Source organism: Meleagris gallopavo, chromosome 34 (genome assembly GCF_905368555.1).
Source record: "Meleagris gallopavo chromosome 34, MGAL_WU_HG_1.1, whole genome shotgun sequence".
NCBI classification, from domain to species: domain Eukaryota; kingdom Metazoa; phylum Chordata; class Aves; order Galliformes; family Phasianidae; genus Meleagris; species Meleagris gallopavo.
In genome coordinates this window covers 412438-440086 of record NC_139438.1, presented here as the reverse complement: position 1 = coordinate 440086, position 27649 = coordinate 412438, and the positions used below count along the sequence as shown (strand labels likewise).

The window sequence follows — 27649 nt, the reverse complement described above, 5'->3', positions numbered from 1 at the left end:
AGAACCACAGAATGGGTTGGGTTGGGTGCTCAAAGAACACAGAACCACAGAATGGGTTGGGTTGGGTCCTCAAAGAACACAGAACTACAGAATGGGTTGGGTTGGGTCCTCAAGGAACACAGAACCACAGAATGGGTTGGGTTGGGTCCTCAAAGAACACAGAACTACAGAATGGGGTGGGTTGGGTCCTCAAAAATAATAGAACTACAGAATGGGTTGAGTTGGGTTCTCAAGGAACACAGAACCACAGAATGGGTTGGGTTGGGTCCTCAAAGAACACAGAACCACAGAATGGGTTGGGTTGGGTGCTCAAAGAACACAGAACCACAGAATGGGGTGGGTTGGGTCCTCAAAAATAATAGAACTACAGAATGGGTTGAGTTGGGTTCTCAAGGAACACAGAACCACAGAATGGGTTGGGTTGGGTCCTCAAAGAACACAGAACCATCGAATGGGTTGGGTTGGGTCCTCAAAGAACACAGAACCACAGAATGGGTTGGGTTGGGTCCTCAAAGAACACAGAACTACAGAATGGGTTGGGTTGGGTCCTCAAAGAACACAGAACCACAGAATGGGTTGGGTTGGGTCCTCAAAGAACACAGAACCACAGAATGGGTTGGGTTGGGTCCTCAAAGAACACAGAACCACAGAATGGGTTGGGTTGGGTCCTCAAAGGTCGTAGAACCACAGAATCATAGGATGGATTGGGTTGGGGGAATCCTTAAGGATCACAGGACATCCTGGGAAGTCCTGCACGAAGCTCAGCTTCAGAAGAGGTGGAAAAGAGCAGCGCTGTTGTTCTGCAGGGGAACTCAGCATGATGGAAGCCCTGAAACAGAAGGGAGGGGAAAACTCACTGCCCACCTCCACAGCTTCAGATCAGGATGGAGACGTGTTCATTCGTTCCAAATATTATACACTATAGTTGGTGTCACTTTTGCTTTGCTTTTTGCCATGTCACACAATTTCCCTCCCCCCCCCCCTTCCCCCAGAATACACCGTGCACAAATAATCTGCAGACAGCGGTGGAAAGACAAAGGTACCTCCCAGCCTGCAGACAGCAGAGGGTTAAAAAGTGAGCGCGGGTGGGAGGATCTGTCTGGGAAGGGAAGGGACTCATTTCACAACTCCCAAAAGGAATGTGGAAAATCCACATTGCCTGACACCTGCCCCAGGTTCCTGCCCCAGGTTCCTGCCCCAGGTTCCTGCCCCACGCCGACTGGCGCGTAGATCCGCTCTCCATCCGACTCTGGAGTCTGCAAAGGGAAGCAGGACGCCGACAGCGACGCCGTTCCTGGCTTCATCAGCGACCACCGAGATGCAACAGTGATGGCAGAGAGATTCTATGGCTTTTTTTTTGCAGGAGTTGGAGGCGATGATCCCTGGGGTCCCTTCCAAATCTGGATATTCGATGACGCTGCGATTCTATGATTCCACGATTCTATGATTCCTGCTCTATCTTTTAGCCAAAGACAGGCAATGAAAGAGATGGAAAACCTCTGAGAGATGAAAAACCCTCTCTAAGAGATGGAAATTATTCTCTACAGATCGCCTGAGCCAACATTTCCTCTTGCAAATATCGTACTACGTGAGAGAGACCGACACAGAAATGCACTGCGATTGCAAACAGGCGTTCAGGGCTTTTGATATCCAAGCTTTGCTAAAGGAAAGTTTCCCAAACTTGAGTTTCTTTTTGCTGAAAAGAGGAAATCTGGGCATTAAAACCTGCTGCTTAACTCATTTCTCCGAAGACACTGGGTGCAGCTCTACTGGATTAGGAAACCCATAGGATGAGTTGGGTTAGAAGAGAGGATCACCCCCTTCCAACCACAAAGGAATAAATGCAAAGAGGTGCTGACCATGAATGGGTTGGGATCCTGGGATGATGCTGGGATTGCGGACGGATTCCCAGGGAGATTCCTTTCCCCTGAGCATAACTCCCACTCGGGAATCCCAGCTGCTTCCTGGGCTCCATCCCATTGCCCCACACCTGAGCGCTGTGCCAGGGAAGTGCTCCGCATCACCCAGCACCTAAAGAGCATCGATGGGAAATTTCAGTGCCTCCGAGAGCTCTTCCAAAAAGGTAAAAATAATAATAATAATAATAATAATAATAATAATAATAATAATAATAACTTATTACTATTAATATAATAACAACTGATTATTGTTATAAACAAAAATAAGAAGCTCCCCTATTGGCTTGCAAGACAAATAGATTACTACTGACAAAAGCAAAAGCTGTGTCATCCTTTATTTGCTTAAATCAATGAGCTTACGTGTCCTGGAGACCATCTTCCATTCTGCTCCTCTCTCCGTGGATGTTTAATTACTCCAGTGCCTTCTCCTGTAACGAGGAGCGCTAAGGGATGAAACGTGGCAGCACTCAGCCCTCTGAGTGCTGGGATTTCCTCCGAATATAATGCAAAATAAAAAACCCGAAGTGCTCCTGAGGGCGCTGGGGTGACTTGCAGGCTGAGCAGGCTCCGTGCTGCCCTGTAATCCGTGAGCACAAACAAAATCCCCCCCGAGAAATTTCCTTCCCTGCCATCCTGCTCCCTCCACCCACAGCCCTTGTGGCGTCTGTTCCCCGTGCTGAACGGGTTGGGTGGGTGCTGCTCCTCCAATTAACCACAGCCATTCTCTTTGCTTTGGGTTTCACCCATCGCAGCCCCTGAATGATGCCGGATGCAAATGGAAATCCGATGTGCCCAGGCTGGCTCTGGTTGGGGGTGTTCTCCCAAAATAGGTTCATGAAGTGGGTCTGTGTAAACCCAGCAAGATTTCCAGGCTGAGTGTGTGGTGTTGGGTTGGGATAATCCCAGATAAAGGAGAGAAGAACTCATGGAGAGCAGCTCTGAGGAGAAGGACCTGGGAGAGAACACACTGGATGGGGTCTGGGCAGCCTGGGCTGGTGGGGGGCACCCAGCCCATAGCAGAGGTGGGGCTGAGGGGGCTTTGGGTTCCCCAACCCAACTGTTCTGTGATTCAATGGCTCTGTGATCTCAAGGTTCCTTCCAACCCAAACCCGACCCAACCATTCTCTATGATCTTCAAGGACCCTCCCAACCCAGTCCATTCCATGGGTCTACAGTCTTTCAGGACCCTTCCAACCCAAACCCAGCCCACTCCGTTCCGTGATTCTGTGGCACACAGCAGTCCTGCAGCACGAAGCAAAGCATCCACTGCTGGGGTCTGCATTGTAGAACCTGGACAAAAGGCAGTGGAGACCCTCACAAAGGTCCCTGGTGATGAAAAAACGAACAATTTCCAGACCCGTCCTCCCTCTGTATGTTGTTTCTTTTGGGGGTTGTTTTGGCCTTCGTTCCTTGTTATTTTCCATTTTGCACAGAACTCCAACGTTTGGGCAGAGCGTTCTGACGAACGATTCACTCCTGCCTGGGGGGGGGGAGTGCAAAAAAGAAAAAAAATATATATATATTAAAAAATCGTATTTTTTTTTTCCTCCTTTTTAATTTTAGGTGAAGCTGTTTCGGGCCCTGTCGAAGACAAACTGTCAGACCTCCTGCACGCCATCTCCTCCTTCCTGACCACCTTTCCTGCTGTGAGCGCGGATGCCATCCAGCTGGCCACAGCCACACTCGTCTCCAACATCAACGGTTGGTCAACGTTCCCTTTGGGGAGTGCAACTGCTGCAGTCTCCTGCTCAGCAGTAGAGGGACAAGCTGAGGTCCCTCCTGTTGGGGAGATGGTGATTTTAGAGCAGGGGAAAAGCTGGGGGAGGATGGGGCTGAGCCGTGGAGCTGTTGGCTTGCACAACACTTGGAGGTCACCAGGCGTTGCGTGCTAATTAAGGAGTATCATTAACAGCCTCTTGGAGGTCAGAGCAGCTCTGCTCCACCCTGAGCTCCTTTCAGTGCGAATCCTTCGTGCTCTTTCTATTCCTTCTCTTTCTTGGGACTTCAGATCTCCTTAAATCTGGTGGAAAATCCTGAAAGCTCGAGAAATGGTTTCTACCCATTGATCTGGGGCTCAGCTGAGCTTCTAGAGGGAATTCTTCATGTCCCATCCCCACGTTACAACACACGGCCCCCACCAGAGCAGAGGACCAGCATGAGGCTCTCAATGGGGAATGAGAAATAAGGGAAGCACCATCACACAGCAGCCGCGGTCGCTTTCCCCCCCCATTTCTATCTGACTCCTAAAGCAGCATCAGTGGCATGAAGGGAAGTTCACAGCACTGCGTTGTCATTCTCTAAAACAGCAAGACGTGGAGTTCAGCCTTTGGAAACACAGAGAGTTTCCAGGATGGTGGAGCTCAGCATCCCCAAGGAGGCAGATTTCTGCTCTGCCATCAGCGGTGATGAGACCACAGCAGCAAATGGGAATTGCTGCTGGAGGACCTTGCAGTTACTCTGCGTAAAATTTGGGTTGCCTCAGAAGGAGATATGGGGATTTTTGCAGAAACTCCCCCACTTCCCTTTTTTTTTTTTTTTTTTTCACCTCTAATCTGCAAAACAAAGCTTTGGGTTTAAAAAAAAAAAAAAAAAAAAAGTGAAATGCAATGAGAATATGTAGGAGACCAAATGATGGGATTGGGAATTGGGAATTGGGATGGTAAGTGGCATTTCTGGTAAATAAGGAGTCTCACCCTTTGTTCTCTGTTGGCCTTTATGGGCTTTTTATTGCTGTTTGGGTGCTGGGGGTGTTGACACAGTGCTGTGCTGCAGTCCTTCAGGCCATAAATGCCTTCGCACTATGAACACAGTTTTATGGCTTTTATCTGTAAATACAGCTCTTCATAAACGGGGTTTGGTAATGACACCGACATACCCATAATTATAGGGGCTGAGCACAGGCAACAGAGACACGGGGAGGATTTGATAGGAGAAAATCACTGTGTTAACACTGATTTCTTTCACCTCCTCCCCTTTCTCTTTTTCCTTTTTCCTTTCCTTCTTCCTTTTCCTTTTTTTCTTTTCCATTTTACTTTCCCTTTTCCCCTTTTACTGTTGTCTTCTATTCCTGATTATATTTCTTTTTGTTTCTTCTTTCCTTTCCCTCTTCCCTCTTCCCTCTTCCCTCTTCCCTCTTCCCTCTTCCCTCTTCCCCCTTCCCTTTTTCCCCTTCCTCCTTCCCCCTTCCCTTCCCTTCCCTTCCCTTCCCTTCCCTTCCCTTCCCTTCCCTTCCCTTCCCTTCCCTTCCCTTCCCTTCCCTTCCCTTCCCTTCCCTTCCCTTCCCTTCCCTTCCCTTCCCTTCCCTTCCCTTCCCTTCCCTTCCCTTCCTTCCCTTCCCTTCCCTTCCCTTCCCTTCCCTACACCATTCATTTTTCCTTTTTCCTTTTTCCTCTTTCCTTTTTCCTCTTTCTCTTTTCCTCTTCCCTTCCTTTTTCCCTGGAGTTCATTTCCAACTTCACTGAATCTATGATTCTGTGATTCTATGACTGGGCACTGTGATGATTGTGGGTCAACAGCTGGACTCAACAATCTTGGAAATCCAACCACAACAACTCCACCATTCTATGAGTGACCGCTGAGGATGATGGGTCAATGGCTGGACTTTGTGTTCTTAGAGGTCATCTCCAACCTGACCTTAGAGGTCATTTCTAAACCTTCTGCCATTCTTTTCTCCCATTAATATTCGAGTAGGACGGAGTTCTCTTCAATCTCTGCTCTTTTCAGTCTGTAACCCCCGAAGAAACGTTTTCCATTTCCAGTCTCATCGTTAGATCACTGCTGCAATGAGGGCAAACTGAACCCATTATGAGCAATCCATTAATGAGATTGGGGGAATGGCTCATTAAGGACCTCTCCTGCCCCGTTCCCACCGACTTCTCACCACCCAGTCCCATTACCCCCATTACTCCCAGCTTTGCAGGACCCACAGTCCCACGGAGAAGACCCAGAATCTCAAAATTCTTTCCCCGTAGGGTGAAATTCAACAACAACAGCGTGGAGGTTTGGTGTCTGGTGTGCAGGAGTGCTGTTTTTCTGCGAGCAGTAAAACCACAGGGACAAAAGAGGTTCATCTTTTCTCTCCTCCTTTTGAAACTAAGGATCGGTAGGTTTGGAAACATGGCTTTTTCCTGAGAAAACGAGGCTTTCCATGGGTATCAAAAGTGCAAAAGTGCTGCTGCACCGAAACCAGAGGGCTCTGCTCCAGTTCCTTCCCACCAACACCAGTTATGCAAATTGCACGGCGAAGCAGACGCGCACCACGACTGTTGCCTTACACGGAAGCGAGCTGCAGGAAGTCCATGGGCTGCATTCGCCGACACTTCTGCTGTCGTCTCAGGCAGCTCTCACGGATGGGGTCACCTCCCAACCTCTGATCCAACCCCCAAACCCCCTTTTTGCTTAATCCAGCCGTGATTCGGACTCGACTCGCTTGGGATTCTGCTGCTTTCAGACCAAAGCGCTGAAGATTCGGCCATGGGAGACCCGGAGCCAAGTGGTATGTGATGGCATCAGAGCCTTCTATCGTCTTTATCAGCATTTTGGGGGGCAGGAGATGACATGAGGGTAGCCTTGCAGCTCTGGGTATCAATTCAACCCACTGGGGTTTCCATCAAGGTCTGGGTCGACCCGATTTCATTGAATTCTCATTGAATTCCATTGAATTTTTCTTAAATTTCACTGGACTCTCATTGAATTATCATTGAATTTTGTTGGCTTCTTATTGAATTTCTCTGGCCTCTCATCAAATTCTCATTGAATTCCCATTGAATTTCATTGAATTTTTCTTGAATTTCACTGAACTCTCTTGAATTCTCATTGAATTCCACTGAATTCTCATTGAATTTCACTGACCTCCCATCGAATTCTCATTGAATTCTCATTGAATTTAGTTGAATTCTCCCTGAACTTCCTCTGACGTGACATTATTTGATGCACTGGGACTGGATGTTGCCTTGGCTAAGGGGAAATGGAGCAGACCACCTTATTTTCGGGAGGCAGGAGGCGCAGTGTTCTCTCAGTGTTGGCACTTTGCACGCTTTCCGTTGGGTCCCAAAAATTGTGATAAAGCCCAAATTAATATCTGTTAGGCTATCATCCGTAGAACAGAATCAACGTGACTGAATATCACTCTCTTCATGGTATTTGCATGCAAAGATCCTGTTGGGTCCCTCTCTGCTTTTTTTTGAGGCACTTTTCCACCCTGGAGGAACGACATCTGCAATTAATTTGTAGCCATTAGGCTGCTTGCTGCCCTTTCTGAGGCCAACTGCACGCTAATTAACAGCATTCTGCCTTAATTATTGGCTTACGATCGTTATCTCGCCAAGCACTCCACCATCAGATCATGATGCAGGCTGATTGCTTATTAAATTAATTACGACCCTATGATTCTAAAGCCACCAAGGAGCCGAGCCTGGGACTTCTAGAAGCAATCCCATACCCAGACCAATCAGCAATCACATCCATTTTGCTTATTAGCCACCCCATTTGCAGATTAATTGATTATCTCTGATTTAAGCTACGTTTTTCGGTTTCTTAGTGAAACTTTTAAGATCTGACCAAGAATCCCATCCTTTGCCTTCGGGCTGTCCCACTGAGCCATACCAGCAGAGTTCCTCCCACCAACGCAACCTCGTGTGTCAGGGTTGGTTTTCGGCCATTTTCCAAAGCGATGAAGTTTTGTGTGTGAATTATTTTCCTCATGCTCTATAATTCTTGGCCAAGGAGAGTCTTTGGTTCCTCCCTCTGTCACCAACGGAGAAGCATTTGCAGTTCACACACTTTTATTTCAACGAGGCGAAATGATGCTGTGAGTGGAAATTCCCATCTCACCCCCTCGTCACGTCTCATTAATCCCCTCGTTAATGCACGCTGCTATTTGCAACTGACTTTGCTATTATTTCCTGCCCACCGGGAGCTGTTAATTAGCAGCTCTGACCTCCTCAGTGGTGAACTGATTTATAAATTCATTTTTTTCACCGTTTTTTTCTTTTTTTTTTTTTCCCCCCACTGAAGTGGGCAGAGAATACGAGAAATCGAGCAACAGATGGGAAGTGGTGTTGGTTTTACAGCATTTACACTGGTGAGGAACTGGGATGATTCTGAGCTGGGCAGGGAGATGCTGAGCAAGGCACAATTAGACACAGTCATAACGACACAGCCTCACTGCAGGGAGAGGATCTCACATAGAAGCAGTGCTGACAATTTGGGCTTTCAGAGGTTTTTCTCTTGGCCTCACTTTATTAACCAAAAAGTTTGCAAGATGTGGATTCTCTACATCTGCTGGTGAGAAGCGTTGAGCCCTGATATGCAGAACAATGTTTGCCCCGGTGGAAAAACTTCGGATATTGTATTGCAAACTGCAAAACTGAGTGCAGAGAAGAGGAAGGCACTGCCAGGAAATCTCGCGGCAGAGCTGTGATACCAAAATTCGCGGCGGTGCTGAACTGTGGGCTCGGGGCAGTTATCTCATGGCCCTGCTGAAAGGGAAGTGATGCTTCTGCTGAACTGCAGAACAAACAAGGGCTGCTAAAAATATTGTGATGCTTTTGTAGGACGTTGCCGCTTCCTTCAGGCCCCGCGTTGGTACGGATGGGATTTCTGCCCTCGTTGAGGGATAGAGAGAATGAGGAGAAATTAAACCAAAATCACCCTCGGGGATGCAGAATTGAGAATTTAGAGTGGAATGGGTTGGAAAGGACCAAGCTAAAGGTGATACCAAAAGGCATCACCTCGTTCCAACACCGCCTGCCATGCAAACTGATTTAATTTGCTGTGCTCACATCTGCGAACCAACCACCGCTGACCTCGAGGCTGGGAGACCTCAAAGCCAACCTGAAGGATCCCATGATTCTATGGGCACTGTGGGGATGGGTTGGTGGTCAGACTTGGTGGTCTGAGTGGCCTTTCCAACCTTTGTGACTCTGTGATTCTAAAATCCTGCCCAAAATGGGTTTAATGGTTGGACTTGAGGTCATTTCCAGCCTTAATGGTTCCATGATTTACTAATTCAGTGGGTGGGGATGGGTTGATGGTTGGACTGATGATCATACAGGTTTCTTCCAACCTTGATGATTCTACAGTTCTATTTAAGGTCATGGTTGAGCGGGAACGGTGGTGACGGATCAGTGGTAGGACTTGATCTTGGAGGTCATTTCTAACCCTAATGATTCCATGATTCCAAAATCCCACCCCAAAATGTGCCGATGGTTGGACTTGATGTTCTTGGAGGTCTTTTCCAACCTTAATGATTCCGTAATTCTGTGATCTTGTGATTCCATGTGTGGGCATGGTGAGGGTGGGTCAACGGTTGGACTTAGGATCTTTGAGGTCTCTTCCAACATTAATGATCCTGTGATTTCAAAACCCCTCTCAACATCCAATCCCAAGATCCAACCCCCAAATTCAGCCCCCAGATCCAATCCTAGAATAGGTTTGATGGTTGGACTTACAATGTTAGAGGCCTATTCCAACCTTAATGCTTCTGTGGGCGGACACGGTGGTGATGGGTCAACGGGTAGACCTGACGTCCTTGGAAGTCTAGGAAAAAAGTCACGACTCTAAGAAAAACTTGTTTAAATGAGAACGACACAGTGATTTATATTCTCAGCTTTATTAATTTCTCAGACCACCCTCTTGCTTTGAGAGCAGCCTGCAGGGTGACTGGGCAGACCCCACTTCCTTATCGCGGCCATCACAAAAGTGATGCGTCTTCGTTTCGCTTTCTCTGCCTTCCTGCTTCCATGGAACACCATTTTGCTTCAGATTAAACGAAGGACTGATGAGAAGGCTGAGGTTGTTGTTTCTCTGGCTGTACAAGAGCTGCTTTCGACATGTTTCACGCTCCCCATCGCCAGCACTGCTGGGTTGAGTCACTCCTTCCTGTTGTACAATCTCCCACTGGTGGTAAACAAGAGAAATTAAAGACATCTGCTCGAGCGGGCGAAGAAAGATGTGAGGCTTCCAATTAAACTACTAAGTTCAGACTTATGTCTTGGGATACGAACAATTGCTGTTTATATTCAAAAGAAGAACAAAGAGAATTTTGATAGACCCCCCCCCCATCCGAACAGGAGGTGGGGATGTTGATTTACCAATGAGGTGTTGGGTGCAGTTTATGGCTCCGTTGGTGCTTTTATGGCCAAAAATGAGCATCTTTGCCCCGTTTTGCACTCTCATTTGTTTCGGGGTGAAAACACATAAAGAAAGAAAGCTGAAATGTGGGTGATTTGCTCAGCAACGCAGAGGCTCGTTTGGGAGCGTTCCCATGTGCAAATTGGAGGATGCTAAACTTAGAAAGGAAAGAATTATCACTGATCTGGTGTTAGAAAATATCTAACGTGTTAAGAGGCGCTTTTTCGGGGAAGGATTGTCTCACTTGGCATTTTTGTTCCGCGTGATCATAACTTCCCTCAGAAGACAGAGTTGTATGCGAGGCTGTAATACAAGCTGCAATTAATTAATGGTGCTCATTTCGGGGCAAGAAAGCAAGAAAACAGGCGCACTGTTTGCCAATACAACAACGAAAAAAGTGCTTCCAGCGTGCCCAAATCACTGGGAACAATACCAGCAGAATTTTAGCGCCTTGTTTCAGGAAAAAGTTATCTCCTCTGAGTGACCAAATTCAATATGTGGGCTCCACAAAAGAAAGAATGAACTCAGGAACGAAACGTCTGAAAAAGAGGGCGGTGGGGCACAGGAGAATATTCCCATGGCCCCCTGTGTGTTCCCAGCCACGAGAGTGGCAAACCTCTGATTTGCAGCTGTTGGATCTTCAGTGCCAAAAGGCGCTGACGGTCCCTCATTGCTGACACAGAAAAAAACACGATTTTTTGCTTTTTCTGACTTTTCCAAGCCCCATCAGGGTGACATTTGTGACATTCGCTGCTGCAAATGCAACGACGAGTGAAGCAACTTTAGGTTGAGGTCAACCACATCCTGCTTCCTGGGATGTTGAAAGGACAAAGAAGAGTGAAGTTTTCTTTTGTTTGTTTTTCACCACCGTGCCCGTTTCTATATTTTAAAGTGCTTTTTCTTTTCCTTTTTTTTTTTTTTTTTTTTTTTACCCTCTTCTACAGCAGCTCTCAGCCCACGCAGTTTTACTTCTGCCTTCAGTGACACACGTGAGCAATTAGCAGCATTAATTACCACGTGTGGTCACCTCCGCCCTGCTCCATGCACGGCCTCAGGCAGAGCATGCTTACAGCTTACAAAGGTCAAAGGGAGGAACCCATTGCCCCCCACGGAGGGATGAGCCCATTTTCCATTTCATGTGCCCCCCAGAACTGCCCCCATTGGGGCAGTAATGCAGATCTTCACCAGAAATCGGATTGAGGAACCTCCATGCACACGTGATGCGTGAGGAAGAGGTGAATTCTGCACTTCAGAAGCTGACTGTTGGGTTGCCAACGCTTCTGCTGATCGGTCCCATGCATGCAGTTCTGTTTTGCTTTTTGTGTGTGCAGAGCAAGTTGTGGTACCCCATGAGCTCCTCCATCAGGTCTCCCGGTGCATTGCCAGCACTGAACGAAGGGCAGAGAATCGTAGAATTGCAGTATCATGGGATGAGTTGGGTTGGAAGGGTCCTGAAAGATCATAGGACCACGGAATGAATTGGTTTGGAAGGGTCCTGAAAGATCATAGGACCACGGAATGAGTTGGGTTGGAAGGGTCCTGAAAGATCATAGGACCACGGAATGAATTGGTTTGGAAGGGTCCTGAAAGATCATAGGACCACGGAATGAGTTGGGTTGAAAGGGTCCTGAAAGATCATAGGACCACGGAATGAGTTGGGTTGAAAGGGTCCTGAAAGATCATAGGACCACGGAATGAGTTGGGTTGAAAGGGTCCTGAAAGATCATAGGACCACGGAATGAGTTGGGTTGGAAGGGTACTGAAAGATCATAGGAACATGGAATGAGTTGGGTTGGAAGGGTACTGAAAGATCATAGGAACATGGAACGAGTTGGGTTGGAAGGGTCCTGAAAGATCATAGGACCATGGAATGGGCAGAGTTGGAAGGGTACTTGAAAATCACAGAAACAGAGAATGGTTGGGTTGGGGTTTGGGTTGGAAGGAGTCTTGAAGATCATAGACGCAGAGAATCACAGCATTGTTGGGTTGGAAGGGTCCTTCAAGATGACAAAGCTTTGTTGAACCTCATTGGTCCAATTTCTGCCCCTGTCTGGGACGGATCCCTTCCTTCCTTTGTGCCAATCGTGCTGCTCAGCTCAGTGCCACTGCTGAGGATGCACTGATCCCATCATCTATGTCATGGATAACAGTGTTGAAGCCCCAGGTGGAGCCTGGGGGGCACCACTCGTGTCCCACTTCCACCGAGGTGCAGAGCCATTGACCCTACTGGTTGTGTTATGGGGTCTTCACCCCAGAGCCGCTGTCACAAAGATTTCTGCACAGTTTTCACAACTCACAGGTCTGCTTGGGAGCCATAAAGCAGCACAGATGTCTCCTGTTGATATCCACACACTCATTTTCCATCATCCAAGGAACCCTGGGAAATTTATCATCCAGTGTTTTCTTTTGAATCCCATTTCATGCTGGACATCACCTGGTTGCGCCGTACTGGGATATCACAATTTGTCACTTCCCTACAGCAGAGTGGAGCTTGACTGCGTTCCTGTGCACCTCCAGAAACCATTCTGTAGACCTAAGGGAACTCTTGGCCTTCTGTAAATGATTTCTTCCCCATTCCCAGGTCTCGACCATCAAGAAAGGGCACCTGAAAACAAGAAGCGCTACAGTGAGATATTCCGCAGCCTGGATGCCATCGAGATCTCGATTGGAAACGCGTACGTAGAGAAAGAGGGGCAGAACCCGAATTTTGGGTCACCGAAGCCTTCATCTGTGGCAGGGGTGGATGATTTCAGTGGTCTTTCCCAACCTCAATGAGTCCATGATTTATTTCATTCCTTTTTGTTCGACAGGACGGTGGATATGTTCATTGGTGACGCCGATGGCAATGATTATGCAGAGCTGACCATGGAAAGGGAGATTGTTGAGGTAGGCAAAGGATGGGAATTGTTTTAGAGAAGAAATTATCATCATTATTATTATTATTAGCCACAGTGGTGTTGTTTTGTCACCCGAAGTCTTCTGGGAGGTGATCAGAAAAACAGAATAGTTACGGCTTTGAAGTGAGTAGACAGAAAATAACGGTATCCCAATTTGTTGGAGAGGTGGTGGCAGAACAGCTAACACTGAGTGGAAACAATTCGGTGTGTTTCGATTCGGAGTAGGATATGGCATATTCTGTTTGACATCCTGTTTGGATCCTGTTAACCTAAAATTCCCCCCTTAAGCAACAGAAGCCCTTTAAAATAGAACTTAATTGCTCTTCTGCCCCTTTTGGGCAGTGTGGGACTCACGCAGTGTGAGCCTCATTTTGTGCTCTTCTGTGTGAATAAAGGGGCAGGAAAATTAATTTTATCTCTAACAGCCACTGTTCTCATGAGATTACATTACTCCCAGAGATAAACTTAATTAAAAAAAAATCGAATATTTTGTGATTCCAACCTCAATCTCCCTGTGTTCATGAAGTGCTTCCTCAGGGCTTCGTGGTAGACTTTTATATCATGCTGCATTCCCCCCGTCAAACTCTTATTCTTCCAACCCCACCAGCCCCACCAACCAGGTTGCCCAGTGAAGTGAAATGAAATCTCCAACTGAATTCTTATCAAAATCCCCCCAAACTTCGCCTTTTCCTTCACCATTTCCTCTCTGTTTTCTTTTTTTTTCTTTCTTTTTTTTTTTTTTTTTTTTTTGCCCCCACAGCCAAGAGAAGATCTCTCCAAAAGCAAAAGCACTTCAGAGAGACAAATGCAGGGAGACCTAACAGGTAAAGTCATGAATTAAAACCCGAAAGGTGACACGAGGACACTCGATCCATCGATCAACAGTTTTGCGCTCCGTGGTCCTTCTGCTGCAGCAGAACTTCCCCTTATTATTATTCATTAATGCCTCATTAAGGTCCCTCTCTTGAGGTTCTGAGGCACTGAGACGTGAATTCTGAAAGGTTTGGGGTAGAACTGGGGATATTCCCTTCTGTTGCCCATTGGGATGATTCTCAGTGGTTGTAGTTGGCACCATAAAGCGCGACGTTAAATTGGTTAAATTTTCTTTGTGTGAAGTTTCCATACAGAAAAGAAGAAATAAAGGTTTTCTAAGCGGATTCCTCACAAATTTCCACTCTAAATGTGTTCAGATTCATTTCCCCTTGGGTTCTGCCAAGGGACAAGAGTCCTTCCTGCGGCTCCATCCATCTTCACCCAACAGTGTGCCAGGTCCTTCCCTTCTGGTTTCCAAATTAAACCAAAATATTGATTAGAAGAGGCGGTAGAGGAGCACATGTGCCTAAATTGCCTGGAGCAATGGTGGGATCGCCCTCAAATGGACCATGATGGCTATTGAGGGAAAATCTTTTTTTAAATTTTACGTTATGGCTGTCATTTGAGAATTACGCAGCACCAAATCTCCAGACTCCCATTCTTCCACCCCTGGGGAACCTCGGTGCACTGAGTGTAGCCACCCCACACCTGTGTGGGTTCTTTTTGCAGTGGAGGAAGCGGATGAAATGCTGATAAAATGCGAAGGCGGCGTTGATGCGGCCCTAGAGTACGCCAAAATGTGGTGTAAATACGTCAAAGAGCTCCTCAGCTGGATCGAGAAACGCCTGAATTACGGTGAGTGGGACTGCACAGCTCCATCTGAGAGCCCGCATGCTATTTATTTTTATAAACACACTTCATAGCTTTTTTATAAATCATATCCAAGGATGCTCCATTGCAAACAAAGGTAGAGCGATGAGAAATGTATTTTTGTTCACATATGAAGCCACAGAGGGGGAATTTTTCCCTTACCAAAACGATCCCAACGAGCAACAAGTTGGGACCCACCTTTCAGCTGGCGTCCAATCCCCTCTGCCCTCTTACAGAGACAGAGTTTGCCAAAGGGATCGTGAAGATAGCAGAGTCGGGGAGGAACGCCATCATCCACCAGGTACAATCCTCGGGGTTCCCTTACAGCAAACACGAGGAAGCTGTGTTGCTGCTGTAAATCCACGTGCAGATAACAAAAGCTCCCAAATTTAGGGGAGCTGAGGGAATGATCCGCTGTTTGACACCCTATTTTGTTTTTTTTTGTTTCTACAGTCCAGTATGCCTCTTCGGGCTCTCTACACAATGGTCTTGGAGCACGATATCAAGATTGGAAATGCAGCCAGTGAGACAGTGGGGTTGCTCCAACAGAAGGAATTCTACCAGGTGCCGTATTTATGGGCAACCGTTGGAGGATTCTCAAGTCTGGGGTATTGGAGTGACCAAACTGAGGGGGATTTATCCTCATTTGGGTTAATGGGAAGAGAGAAGGGAATGCAAAGAAGGCTAAGGGAAAAGGAAGCATCTTCCAGTGGTTGGGTTCTAGTGTTGTGCCCCCAACTGTCCGGTGCGTTTGGCCAGGAAATGGATTTGATTATCTTAGGGGTCTTTTCTGACTTTCAAGATTCTAAATGTTCCACCCTAACCGTGACTCCTCTGCAGCCTCTGTCGGCCAAGAAGAACGAGATCGAGAAGTGGAGGAAAGAGTTCAAAGACCAGTGGGTCAAGGAGCAGAAGAGGATGGTAAGGGGCTGAAAGATGGGCGTGATCCTCTGACAGCTCGAAACACTGGGGGGAAAAAAAATAAAAATCTAAATAACGTAACATGCATCCTGCTAAGAACTCCATTAAGGGCACCTAAATTGTGTGAGGAGAAGAAGAGAGAACGTTGGAGATGGGTGCTTTCCTCCCAGGCATGGCTCCTCCCCGGGGCTTTCTAAATCTCCCTTTGTCTGTTCAAGAACGAATCCCTGTCCTTGCTGCGCAAATCCCGCCTGCAGTACATCCAGCGTTGCGAGGAGCTGGAGAAAGCCAAGCACCTGAGTGCAAAGGCAGAGGATGAGTACCAGAACTCGGCCGTCATCAGCCCCAGCAGTGCCACCAAGCAGCTGGAGAAGCGACGGCGCTCCTGCGAGGAGGCACAGGCCAAGGTGACACATGAGAATGGAACACCTCTGCTATGGGGGGAGAGGTGGAGGGAGGTGGGGGTGTGCAGATGGAGAGGAGAAGGCTCCAGGGAGACCTCAGGGTGGCCTTCCAGTGCCTGAGGGAATCTAATAAGCAGGAGGAAGTGAGAACTTACATGGGCAGAGTGATAGAGCCCTTCCAACCCAACCACTCTATTCTTCTGTGATCTATAAGGACCCTTCCAACCCAACACATTCCATTGTTCTATGATCTATAAGGACCCTTCCAACCCAACCCCAAACCATTCTATTGTTCAGTGATCCATAAGGACCCTTCCAACCCAACCATTCGATGGTTCCATTGTTCTGTGATCTTTAATGACTCTTCCAACCCAACCATTCGATGGTTCCATGGTTCTGTGATCTTTAAGGACCCTTCCAACCAATCCCAAACAATTCTATTGTTCTATGATCATAAGGATCCTTCCAACCCAAACATTCTATGACTCCACGGTTCTGTGATCTTTAAGGACCCTTCCAATCCAATGCATTCCATTGTTTTATGATCTATAAGGACCTTTCCAATCCAACCCCAAAAATTCTATTGTTCTATGATTATAAGGACCCTTCCAACCCAACCCTTCTATGGTTCCATGGTTCTGTGATCTTCAAAGACCCTTCTAACCCAACCCTGAACCGTCCCATCGTTCTATGATCTTTAAGGTCCCTTCCAACCCAGCCCATTCCAAGGCCCCATAATCTTTAAGGTCCCTTCCAACCCAACCCATTCCATTTCTACAGTGAGGTGAGGAGCTTGGAGCCAGCTGCTGTTAGTCCTGCTTCCCTCCCATCCTGGTGACGTTTCTCTGCTTCTCACCACACGCAGGTTCAGGAAGCAGAATCTTTGTACAAGATGTGCATCAACGATGCCAACTTTCGGCGGCAGGAACTGGAGAAGGTGCGGGCACGGATCATCTCCCACATTCGGAAGCTCATTTACCAGGGAGACGAGGTGCTGACATGGGTACGTCTCGTAATTTCTCCTTCAACCCCCATTTTAGAGAAAAACACTCTTTGGGATAAGACCTTGAGGATCTTCTGTGTTTGACTGTGGAACTTCCCTTTCTTTGGGCTTTCTCCAGCGGGTGAAATTAGAGAGCACTCTGGACTTACCTGTTGCTAGAAATGTATACAGTTATTGCTGATTGGAGGGTGGATACCCACATGAAAACACTATGAAAACAAAGAGTAACAGATAATTTCTATGCCCCACTCCTCTACCCCCATCCTTAGAAGAGAATGAAAGCAGTAAGCGGAAGTATCATAGAATAGGTAGGGTTGGAAGAGACTTTAAAGATCATAGAACCATGCAGTGGTTGAGTTGGAAGGGATCCTAAATACCATAGAACCATAAAAGCATGGAGTGAGTTGGGTTGGAAGGGATCCTGAAGATCGCAGAACCACGGAATGGATGTGAAAGGACCCTAAAGATCATAGAACAATAAAACCATGGAGTGAGTTAGGATGGATAGGACCCTAAAAATCATAGAACCATAGAATGGTTGGGTTGGAAAGGTAAAGATTATGGAACCGTGGAATGGATTAGAGACCACTGAGCAACAATGTGTTGGAAGGAATCCTAGAGATCATAGGACCATAGAATTGTGGAGTGGAGTGGAGTGGGTTGGGTGGGACCCTAAAGATCACAGAACCACAGAGTGTTGGATTGGAAGAAACCTTAAAGCCAATCCAGTGAGGAGCAAGAGAAGAAAAAACACCTGGGTTTCATCCCCTCCTTTCTCCAATAAGGTCACGTTGAGGATGTTTAAGCAGAGGCAGACTCAGTCAGAATGGATTCCAGTGGGATACCAGCACCTGTACGAGGTCTGCAAGCCATACAGAGTGGGTGAGAAATACCTGGAGTTCATCCAGGCTCTGCAGAAGAAAGACATTCCCATGGAGCATTTTGAGTTCGAGCCGTTCTCTTCTGGAGGACAGAGGTGAGAAGAAATGGTGCTGGGTTGCTTCAGTGCTTTCCCTGCAGGTGGAATTACATCAATCAAATTCTTTCCCAGCTTTGTGCAAGTGTTTAGTTTCCTTGAAAACTCAGCTTATACCTCATAACCTGACTGAAATGGATGCTTCTTCTCTGGTATCCAGAAAGCATCTCCACCACGAGATGCCGTTCCTTATCCTGCACTGACAGAAAACCATTTGCAATCCCTCCCCAGGTCTTCTCCCAGCAACAAAAAGAAGACACCGCTGCATTATACGGGATGCAGCAAGGATGGGAGCACCCCAGAAGATACACCCAGAAGGCAGATCTCCCCAAATGGTGAATAGAGTGGGTTGAATTGAAGAAAAAACCTATTTTTTTCCTTTTTAATTTGAGCTCCTATCGTTTAATTTAGATGCTGCTGTTATCCGGTTGCAATTCTCAGCCGTTACCCCAAGGTTTGCTGGGGGTGTTTGGTCACCATATCCACCTTCTGCAGGTGTGAACAAATCCCTGTGCAGCGACACGGAGAGCCTTGGTGGGAGCTGTGAGTCACGATCCCTGGATTCTCCCAGCTCCAGTCCAGGTGAGAGCTGCACAAGATGCCCTCACTTAAAAAAAAAAAAAAAAAAGACCACAATAAACTAAAAAAACCAACAAGGATGGGAATGGAGCAGACACCAGATCACAAAGGAGATCACGAGGATGGGAACAGCTCTTTGTATTTTCTCTTTTCTCAAGGAAACTCCACCAGGAAACTGCTGAAAGCTTCGTCCACGGGCACCATGTCCTCCTCGGATGACTTTGAAGAGAGAGATTCATTGCAAACTTCTGAAAATGGTGAGCAGCACAGACTGACGAGATGGAAAACTGTGCCTTCCCGCTTACGTACCAACTCCTTCTCGTGCTTTAATGCTGTTCCTGCAGAAAATGGCACATCCCAGCAGCAGTCCAGGAATGCTCTCCTCTCCAGCGCAGCGCAGACCCATCGACTCAGGAAACTGCGGGGACCAACCAAGTGCAGAGAGTGTGACACTTTCATGGTCAACGGCTTCGAGTGTGAGGAGGTGAGAGCTGTCATCGCACGCGCCTCGTGCGGCACCGTGGGGTGATGAGGAGCTCACTGTAGGAACGTAAGACTTCCCCTCACCCCATAAAATCATGTGCTTTTTTTCCCCTCTTGTGACACAAGGCTCAGTTTCGGGTCCGTAAGTAAGACACCGGCTGCCCAAAACAGTACCAAGAAGGCAGCGTGGGGCTTGGGTGGAAAAGGGAACGGGAAAAGTCACGTGTGATATCTCCATCAGTCAGCAGGGTGAAGGGATGGAGCTGCCTGCAGAATGTTTGGTGATGGCACAGAGCTGGGAGGGGTGGCTGCCGCCCCAGAAGGCCATGCTGCTGTTCAGTGGGACCTGGACAGTCTGAGAATCGGGCAGATATAAACCAGATGGGATATAAACCAGGGCAGGGTTCAGAATCTGGCGGGCAACAACAGTGTGCATCCATCTGGGTTGAGGCTGAGCTGTGAAAAGGAGCTCTGCAGAGAAGCTCCAAGGCTTTGGTGACCAACGGTCAACCAGTGGTTGACCATGAGCTAGCAGTGTGCCCTGGTGGCCAAGAAGGGCCAATAATGGTCAACTGGTCGACTCCAGTGGTGGCCAACAGGTTGACCAAGGGTTGACCACGAGCCAGCAGTGTGCCCTGGTGGCCAAGAAGGGCCAATAATGGTCAACAGGTCGACTCCAGTGGTGGCCAACAGGTTGACCAAGGGTTGACCACGAGCCAGCAGTGTGCCCTGGTGGCCAAGAAGGGCCAATAATGGTCAACAGGTCGACTCCAGTGGTGGCCAACAGGTTGACCAAGGGTTGACCACGAGCCAGCAGTGTGCCCTGGTGGCCAAGAAGGGCCAATAATGGTCAACAGGTCGACTCCAGTGGTGGCCAACAGGGTTGACCGTGAGTCTGCAGTATGCCCTGGTGGCCAGGAAGGCTGATGGTGGCCAAGAGGTTGACCAAGGGTTGACCTACAGTTGACCACAAGCCAGTAGTGTGCTCTGGTGGCCAAGAAGGGCCAATAATGGTCAACAGGTCGACTCCAGTGGTGGCCAACAGGTTGACCAAGGGTTGACCATGAGCCAGCAGTGTGCCCTGGTGGCCAAGAAGGGCCAATAATGGTCAACAGGTCGACTCCAGTGGTGGCCAACAGGTTGACCAAGGGTTGACCACGAGCCAGCAGTGTGCCCTGGTGGCCAAGAAGGGCCAATAATGGTCAACAGGTCGACTCCAGTGGTGGCCAACAGGGTTGACCGTGAGTCTGCAGTATGCCCTGGTGGCCAGGAAGGCTGATGGTGGCCAAGAGGTTGACCAACGGTTGACCTACAGCTGACCACAAGCCAGCAGTGTGCTCTGGTGGCCAAGAAGGCTCGTGGGAGCCCAGAGTCCATTTCCCAGAGTACGGCCAACAGGGTGAGGGAAGTGCTTCTCCGCTCTGCTCTGCACTGGGGAGGCCCCATCTGGAGCAGCGAGCCCAGTGCTGGGCTCAGCTGTTGCCAAGGGGCTGGACTGCAATCAGAGCACAACTCAAAGCAGTTTCTGTCATTTCAGTGCTATCTGACCTGCCACAAGAAGTGTCTGGAGAACCTGCTGATCACCTGCGGACACAAGAAGCTGCCCAACCGGGTGCCTCTCTTTGGCATTGACTTCACCCAAGTTCCTCGAGACTTCCCGGAGGAGGTTCCCTTCATCGTGGTGAAGTGCACCTCTGAAATTGAAGCTCGTGCGTTGGGAGTGCAGGTGAGCAGAGAGTTGTTCTGCTGAGCATCTCCTCCTCTCTTCGTGCCCCGTAGCTGGAATGCCTGCCCCTCTCCTCTCCTCCTAGGGGATCTACCGGATAAGCGGATCCAAAGCCCGGGTGGAAAAGCTGTGCCAAGCGTTTGAGAATGGCAGGAGCCTGGTGGAGCTCTCCGAGCATTCCCCCCATGACATCACTGGCGTCCTGAAGCATTTCCTGAAGGAAGTGGGTACCAAATATCTGCCAGTGGGCAGCTCCCAGCTGACCCCATCCCGCAGCGTGGGACCGGTGGGATGAAGTAACTCCCTGTCTTCCTCCTCTCGTTGTAGCTTTCGGGACCCATTCTGCCGTACCAGTTCTATGACAACCTCATTGCGCTTGCCAAAGAACTGCAAAAAGCTGGGGAAGAGAAGGTGGACTGCATGAACTTCCCCTCAGATCCCATCCAGAGCATGAAAGACTTGCTGAGCAAATTGCCTGGCAGCAACTACAACACTCTGCGGCATCTCATTGCACACCTGTACAGGTGAGGAGAGTGCTGGTGCTGAGGAGGGCAAAAAAAATACGTTTATCATGGAGTCATTAAGGTTGGAGAGCTCTAAGGTCGTCATATCCAACTACTGACCCACCATCCACTCAGTCACGAAGTCGTTAAGGTTGGAAAAGAACTCCAAGTTCATCATATCCAACCGTCGACCCATCGCCCACTCAATCATAGAGCCATTAAGGTTGGAAAAGATCTTTGAGATCGTCAAGTCCAACCTTTCAACTCATTTTGGGGTGAGATTTTGGGTCTGAATTTGGGCAGCTGGATTTTTGGGATTGAATATTGGAGTGGGAATTTGGGATTGGATCTCAGGGTGGGATTTTGGGATCGTGGAATCGTTAGGGTTAGAAAAGACCTCCAAAATCATCAACTCCAACCATCAGCTCATCACAACTGCGTCCTCTCAACCACATTCCTTGAAAGACATGGAAAGGACAGTCTTGCAGCAATTAGGAGAAAGCCTTAATGACCAGGAACTAGAAGCTCCTTGCTGTTAACTCTTCATAAAGCACAGATTAAGAGGTTAAATGATAAAATAAATCGTGTCCCTTTCACCCAGCTCAGACACGTTAGAGCTGCACCATCCAGACAGATTTTGATGTTTGTATCTGGAATTTCCATGCACAAATCTGAGCTTTGTTCCCTGTAGAAGATGGGATTTCTCTCTTTGCTGTGAAATGGGGGGTGGTTCGGTCAATTCCATCTGTATCCTCAATGTGTTCAGATCTGTTTCCCTTCCCCAGGGTGGCAGAGAAATATGAAGAGAACAAGATGTCCCCAAACAACCTGGGCATCGTGTTTGGCCCCACTCTGATCCGGCCGGGCTCAGGGAGCGACGTCTCCATGTCCTGCCTTGTTGACTCCGGATATCAAGCCCAAATCGTAGAGTTTCTCATCCAGAACTACGAAAGAGTGTTTGGGATGGAGGACCTGCCCTCATCCTTATCCCTTGGGTGTGAAAACCCTTTGCAAGAAGCGCCGACAGAGAAGGATGAAGAACACCGGAGCCAAAACACAGCCCAGAATGTAACTCTAGAGGTAGAGCTTGCAGACACTGAGTTGGGCTTACTGACCCTTCTGTAGAGGTGGAACAGCAGGCAAAGAACTTTTTGCACAAAAAAAAACCAAAACCAAAACAAAACCTCCCCAAACCCAAAAAATGCATTTGTTATCAGGGGGCCACTCCAAGAGGAAGGAGCTGCACATGGAGTGGGAGAATGAGAATGAATTATAAGCAACGCATCACCCAGCAGCTCCTCAGACCACTCCGGGTGGTGCTTTTGTTCCACATTTTAGACCCCATTTCCGAAAAATTGGGGGGTTCTCCGTGTTGAATTGTTCTGGACACTGCTGTAGACAGCTCCACCATTTGGAAGCAGCTATGGGCACACCAAACCCAACGGATTCCCTGGTAGAACCCGACAGGGCCCTCTGCATTCCTGACCCCCAAACTCTGTAGGGCTCCCTGGTAGAACCCTATGGGACCCTCTGCATTCCTGACCCCCAAACTCTGTAGGGTTCCCTGGTAGAACCCTATGGGACCCTCTGCATTCCTGAACAGTGGCCCTGGATCCTTTTTTTCTTTCCTCACAAGATCCACAGCCATTTTATCACCATGGTTTGCACATCTTCCAGCACTTGGAGAAAAACCAACCCAACAAGTCAGCACCCGAGCCAGACGCGGCCGTTCCCTCCTTTTCACCGCTGGTTCGGTGGGAGAAAGAGGGGAAATTTTGTTCCTAAAGTGAAGCTGAAGGGTTTGGATTCTGGTTCAGGGCTCTCTGCCTCCTGCTTTGAGTTGTGGATCTTACGTGCAAGAGGGTCCCAAAAGCACAGCTGTTGCCTTGGACTATTTCCGTGGCCGTTTTGCAAAGCCGAATGGCACAAACCTTCAGGAAGGGGAGCTGCTTCTAAGGGCCCTCTCATTTTGTAATTAATAAAACCCTGATTTCTAGACCCCTTGTCTGGGTGTCCCAATCTTTGTGCAAAACTCACATTGGTTCCTGGCAGCTCCCAAGCATCCCCGTGTCCTTCTCCATCCCATGTGCACTTAATCCTAACGACAGCACTGTAATTAACCGCTCGGTTCCTGACATCCCCCCTCCTCACTATGAAGTGTGTTGTGTCAGCACTGCACAACCTCAGCCCTACATGAAGCAGTGACCACTTTGGGGCACATTTTGTGACCGTCCCCACAGCCCCGTGACTTTCTGCCCACCCCCTTTTCCCTCTTATCAATAACCCAAAAGGGATCAGAGGGTTTTCAGCTCAAGCAGTCGCCTCCATTGAGCTCAGTCCATCCTCCATTCACGCGGCCACAGCGACACTGGGGGTGAAGTGGGAAGCGGAGTGCATCTTCATGACAAATGAGTGTGGCTTTGTTCTGACAGAATCCCTCCTCCAAGCACAGTCGCAGCGTGGACGACGCATCCGATATCTCATCTTCTGGAGAGGCCATCGATGGGTTCGTGTTGGAGAATGCCCAGAGCTCCGAGGGTGGAGGTAAAGCACTGCTCACGATGCTGGTGTGGGTGGAGAGCTATAAAATATGGGTCCGATTCCTACGTTTGGAAGGTGCAGAAGGGGAGTTTTAGGCTGGTAATACTTTAGGATTTCCAGCATCTTGGCAGCAAGAGAAAACATCGGCCAACGTTATTTGTCGCGGCAAAACGTATCTCAGCGCTTTGATTTTCTTTTCCTTCAGAGGTGAATGCGAGCGTTGGCTCTGAGCTGGAGGAGCTGGAGGAGAAGGCGGGCAGCGATTCAGAGCCAGTCCTTGGGACGCAGCCACGGGGCCATTTCAGCCGTCAGCCCGTGAAATACGCCCGAGCGCAACCGAAAGCACGACCACACATCCCCAAGCCTTCCAGCTTGCCCTTGAGAGCTTCCACATCACCCAGCATGGCAACGGACTCTGGGGCAGAAGGCAGCCTCACTGACAGCACCTGTATGGGGAAGGAGATCCTGGAAGAGAGGACGAGGAGCAGGAACAGCTCTCCGGACATGAACGCCCTCAGGCATCGAGGGAAACAGCTCAAACATTTCCAGATCACTGAGGAAACAGCCAGGATCATCTCCAAGTTTAAAGCTGACGAGGTTTCGGCATCCTCAGAGCTCTCTTTGGGTGAGAAAGCGGTGAAATTGGGCCCGGAGATAATCACAGAGAAAATCCTGTAAGGATAACAGCTGGAAGTAGAGGAGAGGACTGCAGTCCCACTGAGCTGCTGCTGCAGAAAGGGATAAGTAAAGAGATGTGGGGTGAGAACAGCATCCCACGTCTGCATGTGCAGCGCAGGGCAGAGATAAAGCATTTGCTTGGGTTGACCTGGCAGACTCTGAGTGAGCCCAGGATTTGCTCATTGGTTGAAAAATCCAACTCAAACCCAACGTCTCCCCATACAACGTTCCCAGGAAGCACAACAGGGGTGAAGGAAACGCAGATGGTCCGGGTAGAACTGTGGGATCACGGAGCTTGGAGGTCATCTAGGCTGACCATTTTGATCTGGATGTTGCTGGAGTTTCCACTGGTTCATCAGCACGTGTAAATACATTGCCAGATCAAGTGTAGGAGCTGCCTCACAGCTCCTATTTCTCCCAGCTGTTCGGCTCTATTGCCCTTAAATCTTCAACCTCTGCACTACTTGCGATGCTGGCATTGTCACGAAGGAGAGGAACCCATGGTGGATGAGAGGGTTTTCTTCACCTTACAACACCCGACAAGAAGGGCACCCCAGCTTGCTGGGTCTCCGTCCCACCTGCACGGGGATCGCCCCAATTTCTGCCTCCCTGCAGCAGATTTTCTGCATAAAAATAGGAACTCGGTCCTACAGTGCCATCTCGTGACACACACATGCATGTAGGAGAGTCTCCCTACGCCGTTCCTGGGGATAACTGTGCGCTGTGGGATGGTGTCACAGTCAAAAGCAGAGGAAATCTGCATGAAATTTGGGCAGCAAAATGAGGGCTGTTGGCAGTGATTGTTGGTTGCAAAGACACAGGGAGAGGAGAGGAGAGGAGAGGAGAGGAGAGGAGAGGAGAGGAGAGGAGAGGAGAGGAGAGGAGAGGAGAGGAGAGGAGAGGAGAGGAGAGGAGAGGAGAGGAGAGGAGAGGAGAGGAGAGGAGAGGAGAGGAGAGGAGAGGAGGTGCCAACCCAAAGGGAAACCTTCCATGTTACAAACCAAAGGGAAACCTTTTGCTCTCCCAACCCAAAGGGAAACCTTCCACATTGCCCAACCAAAGGGAAACCTTTCAGTCTTCCAACCCAAAAAAGAGAAACCTTCCACTCTCCCAACCCAAGAAGGAACACCTTTTGCTCTCTGAATCCAAAGGGAAACCTTCCACGTTGCCAACCCAAAGGGAAATCTTCCATGTTGACGACCCAAAGGGGTTGGCTCTCCCAACCCAAGAGGGAAAACTTTCTGCTCTCCCAACCAGCCAAAAAGGTTCAACAACCCAACTCCTCTCTCACCTCACCAGCAGACACCATTTCAGTCCTTTTTCTTAACGGAGCTGTAAAGAGAAACGCTGATGATGATCTCTTGGTCCTATTTGTACAGTTCGGGTTATCAGAGTTTGCATCTCTGGAGCGATGTACATTTGTGAATATATTGCTTTGAATACTAAGTTATCATCGACCGTAGAGCCTCTATAATAAATTACTAGGTGTTTTGTTACAACTTTCCCCTGTATTTGTTCCATGAGCTTAAGCAAACACTCAGGGCACTATTATTAGAAGCACCGGGTGCTCTCAGCTCCCCACAAAACAAAGGCGTTGCTTTCCCATGCGAGGAACCAGTCGAACCCGAATGGTTCTCCTCCTAAATCTCCAATTTCCTTTTGCTGATGGAGATGAGGCAGAGGTTCGTCCTCCATAGGAGAAGCTGGGGGACGAAGAGCACTTTGCTTTCCCTTCCAACGCATACAGAAGCTATTAGAGAAAGCATGCTTTCCTTCCCCCTGCAACTCCTCGTTGCTTGCTGTTTGCCAGCGATTGGTCATGGGTTGAGCCTCCAAAGCAGAGCTACGCAGCTGCCAGGACCCGTTGTTGTGTGGGGAGAATTTGGATGGGGATTTGCTGTCCTCCAGCCGCAGTGGACGTGGTTTGGGTTGGCAGGAGAAAAGCTGAATTTCCAAGCAGCTTGGCAGGGAGGGGAACCATCATTTCCTCTTCTTCTCCCACCCCCTCTAGGCTGGAGCTGAGCTTCAAAGGAACGACCTCAGCCCCACTGATGTGTTGGGAGGGACAAGGACCAGCCCAGGGGCCGTGCTGTGGACCACCATAAGCATCTGATGGCCATGTCCCTAATTTCTGCTACAAAGCAGGAAAACAAACATGCTGTTGGCTACTAACGCTGCTTTCACAGCAGCACCCCACGGAGCTCCAGCCCTGCAGCTCAAATCTGCACAGCAGCACTCCTCATATAACCGATAATGGGAGCCACAGAAATCTTCTCGAGACTCTTTCTTTCTTTCTTTCTTTTTCTTTCTTTCTTTCTTTCTTTCTTTCTTTCTTTCTTTCTTTCTTTCTTTCTTTCTTTCTTTCTTTCTTTCTTTCTTTTTCTTTCTTTCTTTCTTTCTTTCTTTCTTTCTTTCTTTCTTTCTTTCTTTCTTTCTTTCTTTCTTTCTTTTCTTTCTTTCTTTCTTTCTTTCTTTCTCTCTTTCTCTTCTTTCTCTCTTTCTCTCTTTCTCTCTTTCTCTCTTTCTCTCTTTCTCTCTTTCTCTCTTTCTTTCTTCTTTCTTTCTTTCTTTCTTTTCTTTCTTTCTTTCTTTCTTTCTTTCTTTCTTTCTTTCTTTCTTTCTTTCTTTCTTTCTTCCTTCTTTTTCTCTCTCTTTCTCTCTTTCTTTTCTCTCCTTCTCTCTTTCTCTCTCTCTTTTTCTTTCCTGTTTCAGGCTTTTGCTTTTCCCCAGTGAACCAATGCGAATTCAGAGCTCAGTGTAACCACCCCATCCCCAACCCTGTGTCAAGCTCATCCCCATCTCAAGCCCACCCTCATCCTCATCCAAGCTCATCCCACCCTCATCCTCATCCCCATCCCCATCCCCATCCCACTCTGGTCCTCAATTCAAGCCCATCCCACCTCTGTCACCATCCCCACACCTTTCCCACCTCCATTCCCATCCCAATCCCATCTCATCCCCATCCCTGTCCCCATCCCATTCCACCCCTATCTCCATCCCTATCCCCACCCCCACCCTCATACCAAATCCACTGCTGTCCCCACTCCCATCATACCCCCACCCTCATCCCCACATCCCTCTCCCCATTCCCACTGGGAAGAGTTACTGGGAATTTCTGCACCAACTGGGACCTGAACAGAATGAATGTGAGGAATTGGTCCTCACTGAGAATTTGGGAATCCCTGCACCGGTTGGGAACTGGG

General features: G+C 48.5%; 1 protein-coding gene and 1 long non-coding RNA gene across 6 annotated transcripts; one reads left to right on the top strand and one right to left on the bottom strand.

Annotated features, from left to right (window-relative positions):
- Nucleotides 1-1147: 1147 nt before the first annotated feature.
- Nucleotides 1148-25945, top strand: GMIP (GEM interacting protein). Of its 4 annotated transcripts, XM_085214835.1 has the most exons (22): nt 1150-2083; nt 3483-3620; nt 12634-12727; nt 12863-12938; nt 13710-13773; nt 14492-14617; nt 14869-14933; nt 15086-15196; nt 15473-15553; nt 15772-15960; nt 16823-16960; nt 17746-17936; nt 18168-18271; nt 18348-18518; nt 18674-18772; nt 18860-18999; nt 20536-20724; nt 20810-20947; nt 21052-21248; nt 22013-22307; nt 23660-23771; nt 23974-25945. In XM_085214835.1, the coding sequence occupies exons 1-22, from the start codon at nt 1861-1863 to the stop codon at nt 24444-24446; spliced, it is 3414 nt and encodes a 1137-aa protein (XP_085070961.1). In that variant the 5' UTR covers nt 1150-1860; the 3' UTR covers nt 24447-25945. The 4 variants fall into 4 exon arrangements, with proteins under 4 accessions (XP_085070959.1, XP_085070961.1, XP_085070960.1 ...); XM_085214833.1 differs by having other exon boundaries at nt 1148-2083; nt 18674-18999; XM_085214834.1 differs by having other exon boundaries at nt 18432-18518; nt 18674-18999.
- On the bottom strand, nt 9516-26913 carry LOC146542056 (uncharacterized). 2 transcript variants are annotated; one of them, XR_014880738.1, is made up of 2 exons: nt 25738-26913; nt 9516-24496 (listed from the first exon to the last, which is right to left on the bottom strand). It is a non-coding gene; the product is annotated as an uncharacterized LOC146542056 (long non-coding RNA). The 2 variants fall into 2 exon arrangements; XR_014880739.1 differs by having other exon boundaries at nt 9516-17974; nt 25738-25870.
- Between the last annotated feature and the right edge of the window lie 736 nt (nt 26914-27649).